General features: G+C 39.4%; 2 protein-coding genes and 1 long non-coding RNA gene across 4 annotated transcripts in view; 2 read left to right on the forward strand and 1 right to left on the reverse strand.

Annotated features, from left to right (window-relative positions):
* Window positions 1–3,949: 3,949 nt before the first annotated feature.
* Window positions 3,950–18,423, forward strand: LOC122671383. Its single transcript, XR_006334340.1, has 3 exons — window positions 3,950–3,960; window positions 9,329–9,332; window positions 18,300–18,423. It is a non-coding gene; the product is annotated as an uncharacterized LOC122671383 (long non-coding RNA).
* On the forward strand, window positions 5,085–9,040 carry LOC122671380 (triacylglycerol lipase SDP1-like). Of its 2 annotated transcripts, XM_043868557.1 has the most exons (4): window positions 5,085–6,772; window positions 7,522–7,665; window positions 7,800–8,362; window positions 8,429–9,040. In XM_043868557.1, the coding sequence occupies exons 1-4, from the start codon at window positions 5,354–5,356 to the stop codon at window positions 8,805–8,807; spliced, it is 2,505 nt and encodes an 834-aa protein (XP_043724492.1). In that variant the 5' UTR covers window positions 5,085–5,353; the 3' UTR covers window positions 8,808–9,040. The 2 variants fall into 2 exon arrangements, with proteins under 2 accessions (XP_043724492.1, XP_043724491.1); XM_043868556.1 differs by having other exon boundaries at window positions 7,800–9,040.
* LOC122671382 (phytochromobilin:ferredoxin oxidoreductase, chloroplastic) overlaps window positions 9,619–19,198 on the reverse strand; it is a 33,733-nt gene continuing 24,153 nt past the window's right edge. The window contains exons 4-10 of the mRNA XM_043868558.1: window positions 12,053–12,146; window positions 11,810–11,941; window positions 11,483–11,587; window positions 10,496–10,546; window positions 10,131–10,402; window positions 10,057–10,083; window positions 9,619–9,686 (exon numbers count right to left, since the gene is read on the reverse strand). Of these exons, the coding sequence (XP_043724493.1) occupies window positions 10,217–10,402; window positions 10,496–10,546; window positions 11,483–11,587; window positions 11,810–11,941; window positions 12,053–12,146 (568 nt within the window). The 3' untranslated portion in view covers window positions 9,619–9,686; window positions 10,057–10,083; window positions 10,131–10,216. The remainder of the gene's footprint in view (window positions 9,687–10,056; window positions 10,084–10,130; window positions 10,403–10,495; window positions 10,547–11,482; window positions 11,588–11,809; window positions 11,942–12,052; window positions 12,147–19,198) is intronic.

Genomic DNA, 19,198 nt, shown 5'->3' on the forward strand with positions numbered 1-19,198 from the left:
AAATTGTATCGGCCAGAGGTGGAAAATGCAAGCGGTTGGAGCTTCTTGAATCTCTCCATTACCTTAGCTGTAGAATTTTCCGCTGCGTGTTGAGACACAGGTGATGGAAATTGTATCGGTCGGTTGGGTGGTGGTGGTGGTACTGCCCGCTCTTGCATCATGGCCGCGAATTGTGTAGACATTTGGCCCAGTAGGGTATTAGGTATATATTTTCAAAACATAGGGGTCGCTCTGTATTTAGGACAAACCTCAGGGGGTCATAGTGTAATTTTCCCAAAAATTTATAAATGTATAATAATCCTACCAATAGCTATCAACTCTGTCCGAAAACCTTTGTAACATTGTCAAAACCTAATCGTACTAAAATTGATCATTCTACGCAACGAACTCACCATCTGTCATTGTCAGAACTGCCACATCACCTATATATCATCTGAACACCTCCAAAATGCCACCAAACACTGCCACATAAAGTGTCATCAATGAAAACCTATGATTCAATTGCCCAACGCGCTAGGTAGAGATTCTCTTTCTAATGCATTGCAAGTATGCATGCGAGGTTGCATCGATATCATCGAACATGAATATTAGGAGCCCAATTGCCACAAGGAAATTATTCTACGTTGACACATTGCAAACATGCTGGGATAAAAGCTAACATGCAGTTTCTTTTCCAATTGCATGTTGACAAATTGCAAACAGAAGCTAAAGTTGGAGTCAGTTGGACTTCTATTGGTTCAACGAAGTCCAGCCCAAGAAAATCATAAGAAAACCTGGGGCTTTCATGTATGTATATACTGGCCTAAGTGTAATACATACCCATACTTAGTCATCATTATAGATCTTGTACATGCAATGATAATGAAGCTTATTATTATGTAATTACTATCACCCCTACACTTAGATTATATTTATTAAAACTCCCCTACCTTTAACTTTGTTTCTGATTCCCTCAAGAAAGTGAACTTCTACCCTCCCTTCTCCCCTAATGTGTTAAAAGGCCCAAGTTACCCTTTCTTGTCACATGTTAATTGGTTTCCTATATTTAAAACTAATCGGTTCAAAAGGTTGCTTGTATCAAACCATACTTTTTTTTGGGTTAAAACTTTTACCAAACCACAAAGAACAGTGTTTGCTGACACTCCATCACTAACCTTCATTGTCTCCTACAATTTTCTTCATTCCAAAACAAATACTCGGACCTTTGTAAAAGTTATGTGCAAGTCGTGAAAGTCGTGAAAGTCGTGAAGAACTCGGACCTTGTAAACGGTACTCTCTTGCAGTGGGATGGGAAACAGGAAAGCATACGTCATCATTGTTGTTTCAAGAGTAAAGAATCGGAACAGTGACTCGGCTGAATCGGATCAATGAATCAGCTGATACGGCGGCCATGATGGATCTCGATTCCGGCTGATTTGAGAACTAATTCTTGGGTTCATGTGACTGATTCTAGCCTAATCAGTCTGTATCGGTATCGTATCGCTTATATCGGGCGATATGTACCAATTTTGCAAGTCATAGATCCTAATACCGTGTTGATACTGTATCGGTGACACACTAAAGATAAGGAGTAAAATAGTCAATAAAAAACCCATTTTTAAAGAAGAGTCAGGGATAAATTTGTCCGATATGGCTGATCCATGCCCATACCGATTTGATAATGTATCGGTTTCCGGGTTGACGGATACCCGTTCCGATACCGTGCACTAAAACCCTGATGGATGAGACAAAAAGAAAAGAATAGAATTTTATTTTTTTTTTTGTAAAGGAAAATAATAGATAAATAGACATAGTCCTTAAATTACCTGCATTTAAAAACATATAAAAAAGAAAACAAAAACATTGAACCACATTCCATATTTTATTATGATGAACGACTTCATTTGCGGCTCAATGTTCCTGTATAGTTGATTGTGAGAATTCGAGAATTAGAATTTTGAATTAGATGTCTTCTTGGTTCAATTGGTTTGATTCAAACCAGTTGTCTTTTGAACCAGTCAATTTAAAAATAAAGTAACCAGTAACAGGTGGGAAAAAACAAAAGAATAACTTGGGCATTTTTCTTTTTTCTTTTTTACAAAAAAAAAAAAAAAAAAAAAACTTGGGCATTTTGAAATATCAGGGATAGAAAGGAAGGTAGAAGTTCACTTTATTGGGGAAATCAAAAACAAAGTTAAAGATTGAATAGTTTCAGTAAAGCCTAAGTGTAGGGGAGTGATAGTAACTGCCCCTTAGATTATTTTTTTTTTTCCAATGAAAATGTAATCACATAAATCATAAATCAATCTTGAAAGATTAACTGACTTTTAGGACCGTGGATTGACGGATATACACAACACACACCACACTCACACACAATTGCCCCTTAGATTTATTACTCTATAATTAAATGAAGAATGTATGTTCGCTTTGGGTTGTATGTGTTGGATGATGATGTGTTATACATAACCTATAGATTTTGCTTGGGTTGGGCAAGGGCTCAACAATACCAAACCTAAGGTTAGGTTGGGCTTGGTTGGGGTTGACTTACCAGACCTTGGGGTTGCGCTTTCCTGGGCTTGACTTCCTAGACATTAGGTTTGGCTCATGCCGCTTCTCCAGTTCACCCAACTTACCTGATCCCTTAGCTAGTTACAACTTACAACCAACATTGCCAAATTTTCTCCTCGGGGGTTATTGCCAACTTACCTAATCCCTTCCCCTCCCTCCCTCGCTCCGTTTTCTGCCATAGATATGGACTGATTCTTTGGACTGACGGGCGATTCCAAAAAAGGCTCTGTTTATTTCAACTTAAAAAGGCATGAAGAGAAAAACACAATTTTTACTAAATCGTTTATTTTGTAATTTGAAAATTTTCATGAAGAAAAATTGTATAGGAGACTATCTATTTTCCAGAAAAAAAGCTTTATTAAATTTTACTGAGGATTTGTTCAAAAAATATTACCTATTTGCACTCGATAAACAAGATCGAAGAAGTGACAATCAAGCACAAAGTTAAAATCTTCAACACTACATTCTCAACTGAAGGTGTTAATTGGTTCATTTTCAGTTAATCGATTTGGTTTTGATTCGATTCAAAATATGAAGGATAGAAATCAAAATCCAACCATTTATAAAACGGTTCCAAAATTTCAAATCAAAACCAATTAGTAAAAAACTTCTGTCAAATTGATTTTAAAATGTTCAATTAAATAGTTTTATCAGCTTCGGTTTCAATTTTGTTGCCGATTTGAGTTAATAGCTTTAGGCCCAATTGAGAACGAACCTATTTTGAAACCCCTTAAAGAAATCTGATGTTGTTAGGCTTGAACTGACAACATCTAGACCCAAATTATAACTTAAGAAATAAAAACAAGGGAGAATGTTCTTTGTGCCGCGGCACAGCATGCGCCCAGGCACATGGGCAGCTTGTGCAGGGGGCAAGGTGGTCATTGCACCCACCCCCATGTGCCTAGGCGCAGGCTGTGCTGCGGTACAAAGAACAGCGTTCCTAAAAATAATTCAAGATAATTTACTTAGTGTAAATCCATTATTCAACACTAGAGAGCGTATACAAAATGCCAACTTTAAATACAGTTACAAGAGACCTTTTAAGCACTTCTACAAAGGGAGGGGGAAGAAGGGTTGCCTTATGGCACAAATGTGAAATAAGAGAGTACTTCCCATGACCTCGTGGGACAGTTGGGGCATGCACTCTACTGGCAAGCCACGAAAAAATTGAGCAAGCAGTTATTCACCAGCTATAGCTTCGTACAAGATTTCATAATTTTTTTTCTTTTGTGTAGGTGGGGAGTGTATAATCTAAGGGCAAGAGATCGTTATTGTGTAGCCCTTACACCAAAATGGGGGGCAATGAGAGCACACACATAGGCATCAACACCGATGAAACTCTAGATTCATTGAAGGCGAAGTGGTAATTTCATGTGCTATTGTGACTGGACATAAGAACCACTACACCATGTCCTTTTCCCTATTAATTTTCTGGGCAAAAGCTCTCTGTTGGGGAGGGGAGTTGCGCATCTACAAAGTGATCATTATTACCTTTCATGGGAGTGAGACGGTCATTTTCTCATGTCTGAGCTCAGGGCGCACACTCCCCCCACAATGAACTCTCTCCCTAGTCCAGATTAGTGACGTCTAAGGAAAATAGTGGAAAGGGTGATTGGAGGGGAAAAAATCTTGCCTCCACTCCACCGACAGCAAATAGAAAATTGCCACATATGCATAACGTCACACATCTGATACGAATTATTTATCTTATTCAAAACGTGTTAAGCAAGGGAAGAAAGAGGAGCGAAAAAAACAGATGTAAATTGAGACCCATACGGTTTGGGTCTCTCTCTTTCTCTAAATCACAGGCGCAGTTCTTTCAACTTTCAAAATCTTTTCCCTTAGCTTGTTCTTTAAATGCTATTTGCATATCATGTTCTTATTCGTTGTCGTCGTCATACATTGCGTCTTTCATGATTTCTTTTGCTCCTATTAGAAGTATACAGCAGGTTCGTTAAATAATCCATTTTCGCCTTTGTTCTGCTCTTTTCTTCTGTATGTAACTCTACTTCTTCTGCTTTCTCAGATCTTGGTTTTTGAATTGCATTCATCTGTTTGGTTGCTTGAACTTCTGTTTCTATTTCTGGGTTTCATTTGGGGAATTAGGGAATGTATTGGGTGGAATTTGTGAAGTCAGATTTTGGGTTTTTTTTTTTTTTTTGAAGGATCCTTCTCGTATTGAGTTGTGAGGATTTCCTCACTTGCTTTTGATTTGGTGAGAAATTTTCTGAAACTGAGGTTTGGGGACCAAAATCATTTAGTGTGCTACATTATGGGATTGATTGTGGTTATTTGTTTATAGTCTTCTTTTTCTTAAGACTAATTTCTCTCCTGAATTTTTGAAGGTTCTCTGTGATCCTGGTTGAAACAGGAGCAATTTTTTCTCCAAATTGAGGAAGGGAAAGGGATTTTTTTGGACTGATATCCCCTTTGTGAAGCCTGTATGAAATTTGTTTTTCAGCTAGCTGATTCTCTCTCTTTCATTGTTGAAGACTGCAGCTGCAAGTCAAGTACTGAGCAGAAAAATCCCATTTCCAGTTACTGAACGCATCAAATTAGGGTTGAAGAACAAAAACTCTGACAGTGTTCTTTTTGTAGCACAAGTCACTTCTTCTCGTCGTAGATCTTTCTGAGGACTGTAAATCCATTTCTTTTTTTGCTGGACACCTAGGTCTCAGTTTTTCGGGTTAAAACCCATTGGGTCTCTGTTCTTTCTATTTTCTCCAGATTTCTTTGTATGTTGTGGGAATTAGGTTCTGGCTAATCCTCTATTGTATTGCGCACGTTTATTTTTTCTTGAAAAATGGATATCAGTAATGAAGCTAGAGTTGATCAATTCTCCATTGGTCCTTACACAATCATTGGTAGGACAATTGCTTTTAGACTTTTATTTTGCAAGTCTTTGTCACATGTAAGGCAACAGGTTTTCCATGTTCTGTGGAGTATTGCCTGTCAATTGAAGGGCTATGTGATGCCTGTGATCTCTTGGTTCCATCCCCAAAACCCACAAGGAATATTAGCAATGATCACGGTCATGGCTTTCTTGTTGAATCGATATACAAATGTAAAATCGAGGGCTGAATTGGCTTATCGGAGGAAATTTTGGAAGAATATGATGAGGTCTGCTTTGACATATGAGGAATGGGCTCACGCAGCTAAGATGCTTGATAAGGAAACCCCAAAGATGAATGAATCAGATCTTTATGATGAGGAATTGGTGAGGAATAAGCTCCAAGAACTTTGGCACCGTCGCCAGGAAGGCTCTCTCAGAGATATAATCTTCTGTATGCGTGCTGATCTGGTTAGAAATCTAGGTAATATGTGCAACCCTGAGCTTCACAAGGGTAGGCTTCAGGTTCCCAAGCTCATAAAGGAGTACATAGGTGAAGTTTCCACCCAGTTGAGAATGGTTTGTGACTCAAATTCTGAGGAGCTGCTCTTAGGAGAGAAGTTAGCCTTCATGCATGAAACAAGACATGCCTTTGGGAGGACCGCGTTGCTCTTGAGTGGTGGCGCATCTCTGGGTTCTTTTCATGTGGGTGTTGTTAAGACATTGGTGGAGCACAAGCTTTTGCCTCGGATAATTGCAGGTTCTAGCGTGGGCTCCATCATGTGTGCTGTTGTTGCCACAAGGTCTTGGCCTGAACTTCAAAGTTTCTTTGAGGATTCCTGGCATTCATTACAGTTCTTTGATCAGATGGGTGGGGTTTTTACAGTTGTTAAAAGAATTATGACACAAGGAGTTGTTCATGATATAAGGCAGTTGCAGAAGTTATTGAGACTTCTCACAAGTAACCTAACCTTCCAAGAGGCTTACGATATGACTGGCCGTATTTTGGGGATTACAGTTTGCTCTCCTAGGAAACATGAGCCCCCAAGGTGCCTTAACTACTTGACTTCACCTCATGTTCTTATATGGAGTGCAGTGACTGCTTCTTGTGCTTTCCCTGGTTTGTTTGAGGCTCAGGAACTGATGGCAAAGGATAGAAGTGGCGAGATTGTTCCTTATCACCCTCCATTTCACTTAAGTCCTCAAGAAGGTTCTGGTGTACATACACGCAGGTGGAGGGATGGTAGCTTAGAAAGTGATTTACCTATGATGCAGCTGAAGGAGCTCTTCAATGTCAATCATTTCATTGTCAGTCAAGCAAATCCTCACATTTCACCATTACTGAGGCTAAAGGAGCTTCTGAGAACTTATGGAGGCAACTTTGCTGCCAAGGTATGTGTGTGACTGATTCTGATATTTCATATTCTCTCTTAAATTTATCTGAGCCTAGTTATTCAAATCAGAATAAACTATAGAATCCTCTCGAATGTGATTGTGCATCTTTTCTTCTTTTCTTTTTTTGTTTTCTCTCTTTGTATCTGACAAATATTTAGAGGGCATATGTGTTGGGAGCATTCTTTACGCATGGGTTGCTTTTATTATTGGTGATGTTGAATGGCTCTATCATCAATCTATACATGCATTGGGAACACCTTATACAAATTCCATCAATTTCAATACTAGGCCATACCTTGAGCAATTATATTGTATAATCTAGTTCAACGGTAAAGGTTGCTCCATTGTGATCAAGTGGTCACGGGTTCGAGTCTGCGAAAGTAGGGATAAGGCTGCGTACATTATGACCCTCCCCAGACCTTACAGTGGCGGAAACCTCGTGCACTGGGTACGCCCTTTAGTCAAGTTCAAAACCACATGGCCAGAACAATCTTTATTATTTGGACCCTTTTTTTATTCATGAGAAATATTATTTGATATTGTTCTCTATCTTTTTGACTTCCAGCCGTGCCTTGTATCTGTATTGCAATTTGCATGTCACTTTTGCTTTACATGTAAAATATTAAATTCCTAAAATGGTATTGGCTGAGCTTAACTGATCCTAAGCATCTGTGCATAAGGGGCTTTTTACTGTACATCTTTGTTTTTTTGTTCGAGTAGCCATTAATTTATCAATTTTCATACAGCTTGCTCAACTTGCGGAGATGGAGGTGAAGCATAGATTCAACCAGGTACTGGAACTTGGTTTTCCACTTGGGGGGGTTGCCAAGCTGTTTGCTCAAGATTGGGAGGGTGATGTCACTGTTGTGATGCCAGCGACGCTTGCTCAGGTAGATACTAGGTCATTCTATCTCATACAAAATTTAGTGGCATTTCTCCGAACTGTTGCAGTATTTGGATTGACTCAACTATTCTTTGCTGTGTTAATAAGCTCTTTTGATCCTATTTTTTTATTCTGTATCAGTACTCAAAAATTATTCAAAACCCATCTTACGTGGAGCTTCAAAAGGCTGCGAATCAGGGCAGGAGGTGTACTTGGGAGAAGCTTGCTGCCATTAAGGCTAACTGTGGCATTGAACTTGCATTGGATGAATGTGTAGCAATTCTCAACCACATGCGTAGGCTCAAAAGGAGTGCTGAGAGGGCTGCTGCTGCTTCCCATGGATTAAGCAGTACAGTAAAGTTTAATGCTCCTAAAAGGATTCCCTCGTGGAACTGCCTTGCAAGAGAGAACTCAATAGGGTCCCTTGAAGAAGATACCCTTTCAGATGTGTTGTGTTCATCTCACCAAGGTTTTGGTGGCAATACAGGAGGAGGGAGTTCAGCCCGGAACCTCCGTAACATGCATGATGGAAGTGATAGTGAATCAGAGTGTGTGGACCTCAATTCTTGGACGAGATCTGGTGGACCTTTGATGAGGACTACTTCAGCAAATAAGTTCATTGACTTTATCCAAAATTTGGATGTTGATGCCGAATTTAGCAAGTTGTGGACAAGGGAAGATGAGGTAAAAGGGTGGGTGGTTAATCCCAACAATTCTCTTGTGTTCCAGACAGCAGGCAGGGGGGATCCATATTATCGCGGTTCAAGGGGAACAACACCAGATAGGAGCTCAGAGAACACAGAATTTGACCAACGGGATGTCGACAATCATAGACTTCCTTCAGCCACTAATAGCATCATTGTTGGTGAGGGAGACCTGTTGCAGCCTGAAAGTATACAAAACGGGATTGTACTCAATGTCATGAAGAAGCAAGTACTAACTACTCTAGCGCATGAGATTAATGTTTCTGAATACTCTTTCCACAGTCCAGTTGAGTGTCTGCAAGTTGAATGTCTGAATGAAAGCTCGGCATCAGAATGTGATAACAATGAAGAGACTGTTTACAGCTGCCATACTGATATGGTTTCACCTAATTCTGAGGATCATTCAGTCTCAGCTGAAGGTAAATGTGAAGCTTTGGGCAGCTGAGGATTGAGGGATTCTCCATTTCTGTAATTTGATTTTCTGTTCCTTGAGTACTAAAATTTGGAAACTGGCATCCCCTTGGGGCCAAAAAGATTAGGTAACATACACATTCCAAGTTCAAATTCTAACTGACAATGTATGGGTAGCACTATTGCGTTAGGAACTGTATATTTACTTGGAAACTGCTCAATACGTGCAAACTAATACTACTGCCCTGTATTGTGGCTTTGTTGTAATTTATCATTCATAGTTCATTTTGAAGTAAAACTTTCCATTTAGTCTTTGAACCTGATGCATCCAGATAAACAATAGGATCAGAGAACCCGAGGTAGACCAACACAGCAGTTAAAACCATTTGCTTGAGCTCTTTTTGTAAAACAGAGTCACTGTTCAAGTAGATATATTCTACTCTCCCAAATGAGTGTCTTCTCGGTGTAAAAAATCCTATTGCAAGTTTACTGAAAGGTTCTGCACATTATCAACTAAATAAATATGAAATTTTGATGGTAAGTGCTGAATGCAAGGAAAGTTTTTTTTTTTTTAATATATATATTAAAGAGAAAAGACGTTACAAACTGTTTTGCTGAACTTAAAATCTAAGTTTAGATAACTTCAAAAGCCACATCTTTGTTAGATATTTGGAAGCCTGTTTCACCATATTAATATTTAGCCATTTTTGGATTGGAATTCTTATTTGCAAGCACTCCTAATTCAATTAATTAATTCAGAATCGTCCAATTAGAAAAAAGATGATAAAGGGCATACCCAGTGCACAAGACTCCCGCCACTGTGGGGTCTGGGGAGGGTCATAAAAGGCCACAAAAGGTTTTAATAGTTTTTGCCTTCTGAAATTCTCAAATCTTCACCATTTGTGGCAACATAGTTTTCCCAGAGCAACAAGAAACTCCATACAAGCCTTCTCCAGGTAGTGTCTTGTTTGCTCTCCCCAAATTACCCAATCTCCAATTCCGAATTTTGTGACCATGATCAGTTTGCACGGGTTTTCGTTCTAACAACTAAACTCTTTTGAATATGAACCCTGTTTCAATCAAAGCAATCCAAAAGAAACGCCATCATGGGTACAGTCAATGTTTTCGCAAGCATACAATTATGGCAAATGACTGAACCATACCTACCGAACTTCGCATTTTTGAGAGAATCTGTCATTGCATCTTTAATAGGATACATCACACTGAAATAAAACTTGGAAAAGGAATAAGAGAACAACAGAGATGAGAGAACAACAGATAAACAAAGACAAATACATCAATTTCATGCACTGGGATTAAGTGGAAACATAAGTATTATCATGGGCATTATCATGCGTGGGAAGGAGGAAAATGAAAAGGAATAGTGGTCAAATAGAAAACAAGAAAGCTATTCAACTATTTCGTCCTGAAAAAAAAGGCTATTCAACAAAAATCATTGGCAATGAATTCTCCTCCAATGTCCCAAGGACGAGTTTCAAAAGACTTCCCAATGACACTTCGCTTCGCATTTACGCTCCCATCTTCACAGCGATACTCTGGAAAATGATCCAAAAATGTTTTGCTTCCAAGTGTATTAACTCCATTGAAGAGGAAGCTCCTCACCAAGTCCTATGGATAAAACACAATATAGTTCAACAAAATGATACAAGACTTCTCATAATCTGTGAATACTGAAAATGTTTACTCCTCTAAAGGTGATACCTCTGCAAGGGTCTCTCCTATCAACTTCTTCAGAATTTTATGTCCTGGATCCTGGTTTCAGAACTTAAATCAGAGAGAGAGAGAGAGAGGAATAATAGCTTTTTTGGTCATACACAAATCAAACTAGTCACTTGCTGCAATCTAAGGCCCCAGCCCTTAGATTACATAGATATAATATTTATCCAAGGGAACAACAAGATTGCAACCTTACCTTTTTGTCCTATAAGTAGGACACTCTTTCCCTCCTCCCCCCCCCCCCCCCCCTCAAAGAAGGGTAAATCCTGACAGTCATATAAAAACTTCATTAAACACTGTATTAAATAGCTTTCAACTTTTTGAAAACCCTTTTCAACCCCTGCATTAAATAACGTTGGGAATAAGACAAGGGGAAATTAAAAGAAGGCTACAACTAGTTCACCACTTTGGAGACAAGAAGTTGTTCCTTTATTTAAACTTTAAAGATTGACAAGAATGGGATAACAAGAAATAAAAAAGACCTGGCTAATAGCAACTACATTGGACTATCCTCATAATGTGCGAGTTGTGGATTCTGTATGTTTTAGACCTATACCCACATGCCATAAAATTATTAGCTGCAACCAGTTCTAAGATGAGAGTTCGAATTCAAATACGACAGTAACTTGACCACAAACGGTTCTTTTTGCAATTCTTGGTGAAGATATTTCCCATAGATCAGTTTTTAGGAATAACGAGCTAACTCTGTAAAAGCTTGTCCACATCTACCAAATTTTTACATTTGAACTCTATTTTTCTAAAATATATTCTAGTTATGCTTCAGATTCAATCATAACGTCTACAAACCACCTGAATTTGAAACTGCTCACAATTACCGTTTCTTTTATCCAGTGGAGCCAAAATCAGTGAAGATTTTGTCAACATTAAGCGAGCAATGTCTACAATATCAAAATCATAGCTGAGTGAAGTAAATTGAAGATGGGTAGTAAATGAAGAGGACAAAAGTAACACCTTCTCAGCCCTCCAAGTCAGATATTTATGCTGTGCTTCGCGATTACAAATAATCCGAGAAGCATCTGTCTCCTCTGTTGCTTGGTCCATCATTTCAAGCCAGGCCTGCAAATGTCCAGTAATTACATCAAAACCCCAAATTGAATTTAGTTTTCTGTGAGTCCACCACCTGAAGTGAATTGGAAAGTAATCAACTAAAGTTTCATGAGAACAGCTGACATTTGACAAGTTATAAAATATTCACCCAATTTATCAGCCAGCAAATAATTGACCGGACCTCAAACTATTTGAAATCTGATTTTAGAGAAACACTCCAAAAGTTTGTACCTTGTAATAGTCCATGAATGCAGAATATAAAATATCATGCTTGTACTGGCTTGATGTAAACTTCGTCCATATTACAACTGGTGAGAAAAATCTCAAAGACTCGGCTGTAAGCTTGCCTCCCCAAGGTAAAAGCTGCATAAATTCTGTGTTAAGGCACCATACAATGACTTTCAGAAAGGTTGTAAACTGAGTGCAATTATCCTCAATATTTTAAGGCACCAGCTCAATGAACATTTTTCTCACCTCGGTGTACTTGGCAGCAATGGGCATCAGCCTTTCATAATACTTCTTCTTGTAGTCACCATGGTAAATGACATCATACAAAGGATTAAGGTCCCTAAAATTGACCAATTAAGGCTAAGTTCCAGACTCTTTCAAAGCCCTAATAATTCAGGGGGTGGAAATTGTCCCAAATGACATGGATATTCAAATCGGTATTTATATCAAAACAGATTCACTAGCAGTCTAGCACTCACTACATGCAGCAGACTTATGCTGGGAATATATAAGTCGAAAGGTGAGTAGCATGTGAAAGAATGTGTCTGAAACATAGATAGTCAATTATTAGATCATCAGCATGTCATTCATTTTTTTTGTTTCCTTCAAGAAATGTTATGTAATAAAGCTAAACGAAGATGACAATTTTCAAAAAAGGCACAGACCCGAAAAAGGACCCAGGTCACATCTTGCTAGTTCACATGGAAAGAAAATTATCTATCATAGGGGGAGGGGGTACTGGTGCTGATCTCGAGTTGGAAAAAAGTTCACTAATTAAATATACCAGTGTGAAGTTTAACATTGTTTAAACTTTTAGTTTCATTGATGAACAAGATGGAAACATTAAAAAGAGATTTACTTCAGCATGGGAAAGATGGATAAAGGAAATACCATTTCAGGCATTGGTCTGTGGCCTGCACTCTGAAAGGGGAAAGAGTGTTCGGCATTAGAATGTAAAAGAGAAGATGATGCAGAATTATTTGGGCAATGAATTGGAGGTTTTGTTGGGAAGAGAAGTGCTAATGGAGATAGGTAGGTATAGCAAAATGTGGTGAAGCTCACAACAGCCGATGGAACACTAGAGTATCATTATTGCATGGCTGTGAGTTTTAAAGGAATCCGTAAATATTAAAGAACCATTTGAAAGAGATAAGAAGCCTGGTGGGGAATGGATCAATAGAAGCAGACTATAGTGTGAACAAAACAAGAAGGCATTTTATGGTCAGTTGAAAGCAACATAAAGGCTAGTGTAAGGAGCCCAGGGCATCAATTATTTGATAGGAAGGAAACATTTGTCTTTGCACTTTTTTTTTTCTAAAGGAGGGAAGAGGGCACGGGGAGTTGTGTATACCTCTATAAGTGTAGTGCTTAGGATGTTTAGTTCAATAAATATTATCTTTTCCTTTTCTTTTAAAAAAAGGGAAAGTTTGGAAAGGGTACAAAATGGAGACATCAACTCACTTGGTAATGTCAATGAATTGTGACGGTCCCAAATGGCCACTGAAAGGGGAGGGGTGAATCAGTGGTGTCTGAAAACTCCAACCCAACTCGTTCATTCTTCAACTCAATCGTTGGTGTCACTGGCACTCAAGCACATGCACACACAACAACACACAAATTCACGGCTATCACTAGCCGGGGCAAACACCAGTCACACATCACTTATCCCAACCTCCACTAACCATCTTGCAATAGATAATATAATAATGCAATCCACAAGCACACACCAAAAACACGAATCTTACGTTGTTCGGAAGTGTACCTACATCCATGGTGCAAATTATAGCTTGGGCTACGACCCAAATCCTACCCTAGTACAAATGCACAATACAATAGTTCAACCACACTCACGGTCGGGAGCACCAACCCCCTGTTTATGTGGCACCCAGTTAATAGCCAATGACCACAACAAATGGACTTATAAATTATGGCCCAATTACAGCTCAAACTAGGCTAGACATTTCATCAAACACATAACCTGCACCAATAATGGCTACCTCCGACCAATGTTGATTCCCTCTTGTGCAGCTCACTCTTGTCGAGTCTTCTTCACTGCCAGAGCTTCAACCAAGTCATCACTTAGAGTTTCTTGAAGCTTCTCACAAACCCTAGGTTTGTTCCCCTTCTTCTCCTGCTCTTCTCTATCTCTGTTCTCAAACCCAAACCCTTGACGATGGTTGAAGCTCTTGAAGAATCCTTCCAATGACACAAACCAGCCTGAAGGCAGTTTTCTAGGGTTCTTGGAGACTCTCCTCTCTTTTTTCTTCTCTCCTTTGGGTTTTTCTCACTGATTTTCGTATGCCCTCTCTTTCTCTTTTATAGGTAATATACAACTTAAAAGGAGAAGAATTACATGCCCTTGCTTTCGTTGTCGAATCTGGGCAGTTGTGCACTTCTACAAAAATGACCATAACTCTCTCATCCAGTGCCAGATTGATCTGATTCCAACGTCATTATAAAGAGGTCTCAAAGATCTGCACTTCGTATGTTTTGAGCTTCCACAAATTCCAAGTGAAGGACAGCTTGAAACTCCCATAAAGTCACATTTTGGGCACAAACAGGAATCTGGGCACCATGAGTGACAATTGCATTCGAGATCGTAACTTCCTCATCCGAACTCGGATTGACCCGATTCTTAGGGCATTGCAAAGCTGACTCATAAGACTAATGTCTTTTAGTTTTGAGCTTCAACTAATTCTCCACCGAACACAACTCAACTCTCACGAAGGTACTTCTCACTGCCAAGATGACAATCTAGCCCATTTGCAGACTCCCTCATACAGCTGCTCATACCATCAATGATGATTGCAACATCTCCATAGCTTCTTCAGTCCTCCAGCCCTACTGACCACTCCTCAAGCTAACTCACTGACATTGTCTGTTGCTACTTCTCTAACACTGTCTGTTGCTGCCCACTGCACAGTATACAGTATACTCCACATAGCCATTCACTGACACTGTTGACTCAGTGTGTTGGCAACAATGACAACCACACTTGCTGCTGTGCCCAACAATCTCCCCCTTTGGAATTGCTGTCAACACACAATGAGTAATATATCAGATGCCTAAATTGCATTTGCTCATATATTTCTCCCCTTGACAACAACACCAAAAAGCTCAAGTGAACTCCCCCTGAGTTCATATGGGAGGTGATATCTCCAAAACTCCCCCTGCAACAAATGTTCTCTAAGCATTCTCCCCCTTTCTGGAATATTTCGCCCTTGTTAAGACATCTCTGCTCTTGAGGTATTTCTCCCCCACATATGATAACTCCTTTAGCATCAATACCAAGGAGTACTTCAAGTGACTCCATCCGAGTCCAACCGGGAGCAAGAAATAAAACAATGACAATGTGCTCCCCCTATCATATGCATCTCAGTGCTTGGGAAAAGTACCCATACCCAACTTGGATAATGACGGGGCAGTGATGTGCATTGCATGCTCTTCTGTGTGCTTCTCTCTCCACATCCTTTGTCCAACTGTCGAAGGCCTCTGCTTATGCTTCTGTTGAGACAGCCTTTCAGTTGTCCTCTTACCCTTTCTGGTCACATACTATGGCTTCCTCTGCCTGTGTCCAAGAAAACATATTTCAGACTTCTTTGTTGCCTACCAACTGTTGCACTTGCTTTCTTGAAGTCTGTCTGACATCTGCCTTGGATTTTCCTTGAACTCTCCAAAGTATTCATTATTGTCTTAGACTTTTGCTTAGGTTCCTCAACTGGTGCTTGTGCCTTTTCTTTTCATACACTGCACAATGCAACTTGAGACTTCTTCTTATTGGCCTGTGACTTCCGAATATGAGCTTGTGGCTTCTGTTTGGGTTGTCTCTTCCTTTTCCTATAAGGAATCTTTCCAGGGTACTTGGTTCCATAAGACTGATTGCGCTTTCCCTAATGATGTTGAGGTGGGAAAACAGTCCTACAGTCTCTTGCAAATGCCCAAAGATGAGGCATTTGAAACATTCCATAGAATGCTCCAATAGAGTTGAGAAGTAACTTTTTCTTTCAAATTTCCTTGGCTCCCCATTGAACTTGCACTCAACTTTTGTGCCTATAACCATTGCACCTGTAACAGTACCCATGAAAATCAGAGTGAATCATTGGGTGTTGTCTATGCCAAATGGGTGGTAATTTGTACCAAATGGTGGGAGTTATTCGCCTAGGTATCGTGAACTTCTTGTGCTCAACTGACCTCTGCCTAGCATTGCCTCTGAACTGTGTCTGATGTGTCTGAGACTCTGCGTCTCTGCTCTCTCTCTATTGTACTCTGCTTCTGTGCCTTTCTCTTCTCACTCTACCTCTGGCCTTTTTCAGATGTATCCACTCTCGTCCTTGAAGATTCTCCCTTTCCTGTGACTGACCGAAAACTGATAATGGCATGTCTCTGATATCTCATAGTCATATCTGTCACACAAAGTCTCTCTTCAGGTACACAAAGACTACACAACTGTTGATTTAATTCTAACACCTGTAACCTCAAGTTTGAGATCTCATCCTCCTGCTTGCTGTAAATCTCATCTCATTCTTCTTGTTGAGCTGGGCTTCAAGTGCTTCAACTATTGAGTCACTCTTTCTGTTACTAAATGAGGAATGCTCGACTCCTTCAGCTCTGATAACTGATCTCTCAAGACACTGAATTATTCTTCAATTTCGTATTTCTGCTTCACTTCTTGTCTCTCCTGATGACTTGACCTTCTAGTTCATCAATGATGAATCTAGACTCCTTCACCTAAGTTCTCATGAATAGTCTCATTTGCCTCTCTGAGATCTCTGGAGGTCACTCTGAGTCTCTTCCTCTCTAAGCTCAAATCATCCAGAGCTGAAATTAACACTCCTTCCTAGTCAACTTGTGCTTCCACATTTTCATCATCAGAGTCCTCACGAAGTGTATCTATCACTTGTTCATCTTCTTCATTATAAACCATAGCTGATAGATCATTTCTTCCATCTTCAGAATGATTGCAGGAACTCTCATCTGAAGATTTGATGAGTTTCTGACGTAAAGATCATATACGTTGACTGCGTAAACTTGATGCTTGACTCATTTTCATACAAACTCTGCAGTCTGTCCCACATTGCCTTGGCAGTCTTGCATGCACTAACTCTGATACTCACACTGTTAGTCAATCCATTCAGGATAGCCTTTCTTGCCTTTGAGTCAAATTTGGATTTTTTTCATTGAACCTCCACAACCACTAGCAACTACCATCCAAACATCATACCACAAGGCACCTAGATATGCCTTCATTCTGTACCTCCAAATCTATAGTTGGAGCCATTAAACATAGGAGCATTGTCGGATAGTGATTCTTCAACTGATGCCATCTCCAAACCAACTGGATCACTCTGAGATGTTAAGCTATCTGCAGAGCCCTCGTTCTGATACCAATTGATGGTCCCAGATGGCCACCGAGAGGGGGGTGAATCAGTGGTGCCCAAAAACTCGAACCCTACTAGTTCGTTCTTCAACTCACTCGTTGGTGTCACTAGTACTCAAGCACATGCACATACAACCAAGGATTAAAGTATCAGACCGTATCGTACTGTATCGTATTGGCTGATACGTATCAGTATCGGTTGGTATCAATACAATACAGGCCGATACAACACACTGTTTTTTTTAAAAAAAGTTTAGGTATCAATAAGTATCGTACCTTATCAGCCGATAGGGCTCAATTCGGTATGATACTATCGATACCTATCGATACTTATCTATATGGCCATAAAGAACCTTTATTGTATCAGAACTTAAAACAGATAGCCCTCATACTTGTTTTGGCAGAAGAACTCCCAACCAAGAGTCCCAAAAAGCTTGCTCAACTTGCTTGTTTGCATAGATTTGAGTCGGGGGCTTGATTCCATCATAAAAATCGATTCAAAGCCTACTAACAAAACCTTCTTTGGATCATTCAACAATCTGAAATTAGAGACTGAAGGACAAGTACACAGAAAAGGTAGGTTTTCAAAAACTTTGTTTTTTCGCTCAAGTCCTTGTTTTTAGACATGTTAATCCATGGATTTAGGTAAAACTAACTAAATCATAGCATCAAACATGATCTATTGTATGGATTTGTGCTTGATTCATGAAAATTGTTCATCCTTTTTTTATTTCTTGCAAAAACCAAGACATGGATTTGAGAAAATTATATGTATATCACAGACATCAGATCTATGAACTGCAATCTTTGCAGTCCTTTTTATTTATTATTCTGTATTTTTTTTTTTTTTTGCCCATCTTTGGGAATTTAAAAAAGAAAAAACTAAGGATTTTTTTCACGAAAATTACTTCAATGTAGTTTGATAAAAACCTATAATGGCTGAAATGCATCATAAACCTTGGCTTGATGTATTTTTTTCAATTTTTCTATATTATTTAAATTTGTTATTTTTTTATAATAAAAAGTTGAAAATAATTTTAGAAAATTGAATATTTTATTCAAATTAGTATAATGTAGTTTGATAAATACCTGTAATGAATGAAATGCATCATATAGTTGAAGATGAAATATTTAGAGTTGGAGAAAGAAGGGGATGACATAGATGTCAACCCAATCGACATCAGCCACATACTTGATGAAGAAGATTCAGTTATAGCATAGATAGAGGACACTGGTATTGGTGATGGATTGGTTACGAGGACCGTCAAACAACTGCACCTGATCCAATCATAGAGGACACCACTAAACAAATGGATGATGATGAAACACAAGCACCATCAAATACACAACGACAAGACTCAAACACCAGTAGCTCTGATGAATGATGATGGTGATATTAGGAGGACAAGGCCAGGCGCTCAGTATAGCGTCACCTCGATCCAAATGATAGTGATGTGCTTATAAGAGGCATGGGGTCACTGAGCATGAGTTCGGATCACACTGAACAATATGCTTCTTCAGATGCTTCTTCGGGCTATGGACATGGGGCTTCTTCGGAGTATGGAAGTTATGGATACAGTCAATCACAACCACAACTCAGTACTTTACCGGCATTGGCCACTCCAAAGCAGTACACGAGATTCCCTATGAGTGGGAGACGCATCACCATCACTATTTCAACTAGGATCAGTATTGTGCTTATGTTCTGTCGGTGCACAACATCATTCTAGTTGCTCCTATGCCTGAAGACTCTTCCACATATGAGTTTGAACCACCCGACACTCTTCATGATATTAGACTATTACTACATCTAAGAAACATCATCCTTTATAACAATTTCAATTGAATGCAGTTGTCTTGACATTAGACTAGTAGACGAGATTCCCTATGAGTGGGAGACGCATCACCATCACTATTTCGACTAGGATCAGTATTGTGCTTATGTTCGGTCGGTACGCAGCATCATTCTAGTTGCTCCTATGCCTGAAGACTCTTCCACATGAGTTTGAACCACC

This window comes from Telopea speciosissima, chromosome 8, assembly GCF_018873765.1.
Source record: "Telopea speciosissima isolate NSW1024214 ecotype Mountain lineage chromosome 8, Tspe_v1, whole genome shotgun sequence".
Taxonomy (NCBI): domain Eukaryota; kingdom Viridiplantae; phylum Streptophyta; class Magnoliopsida; order Proteales; family Proteaceae; genus Telopea; species Telopea speciosissima.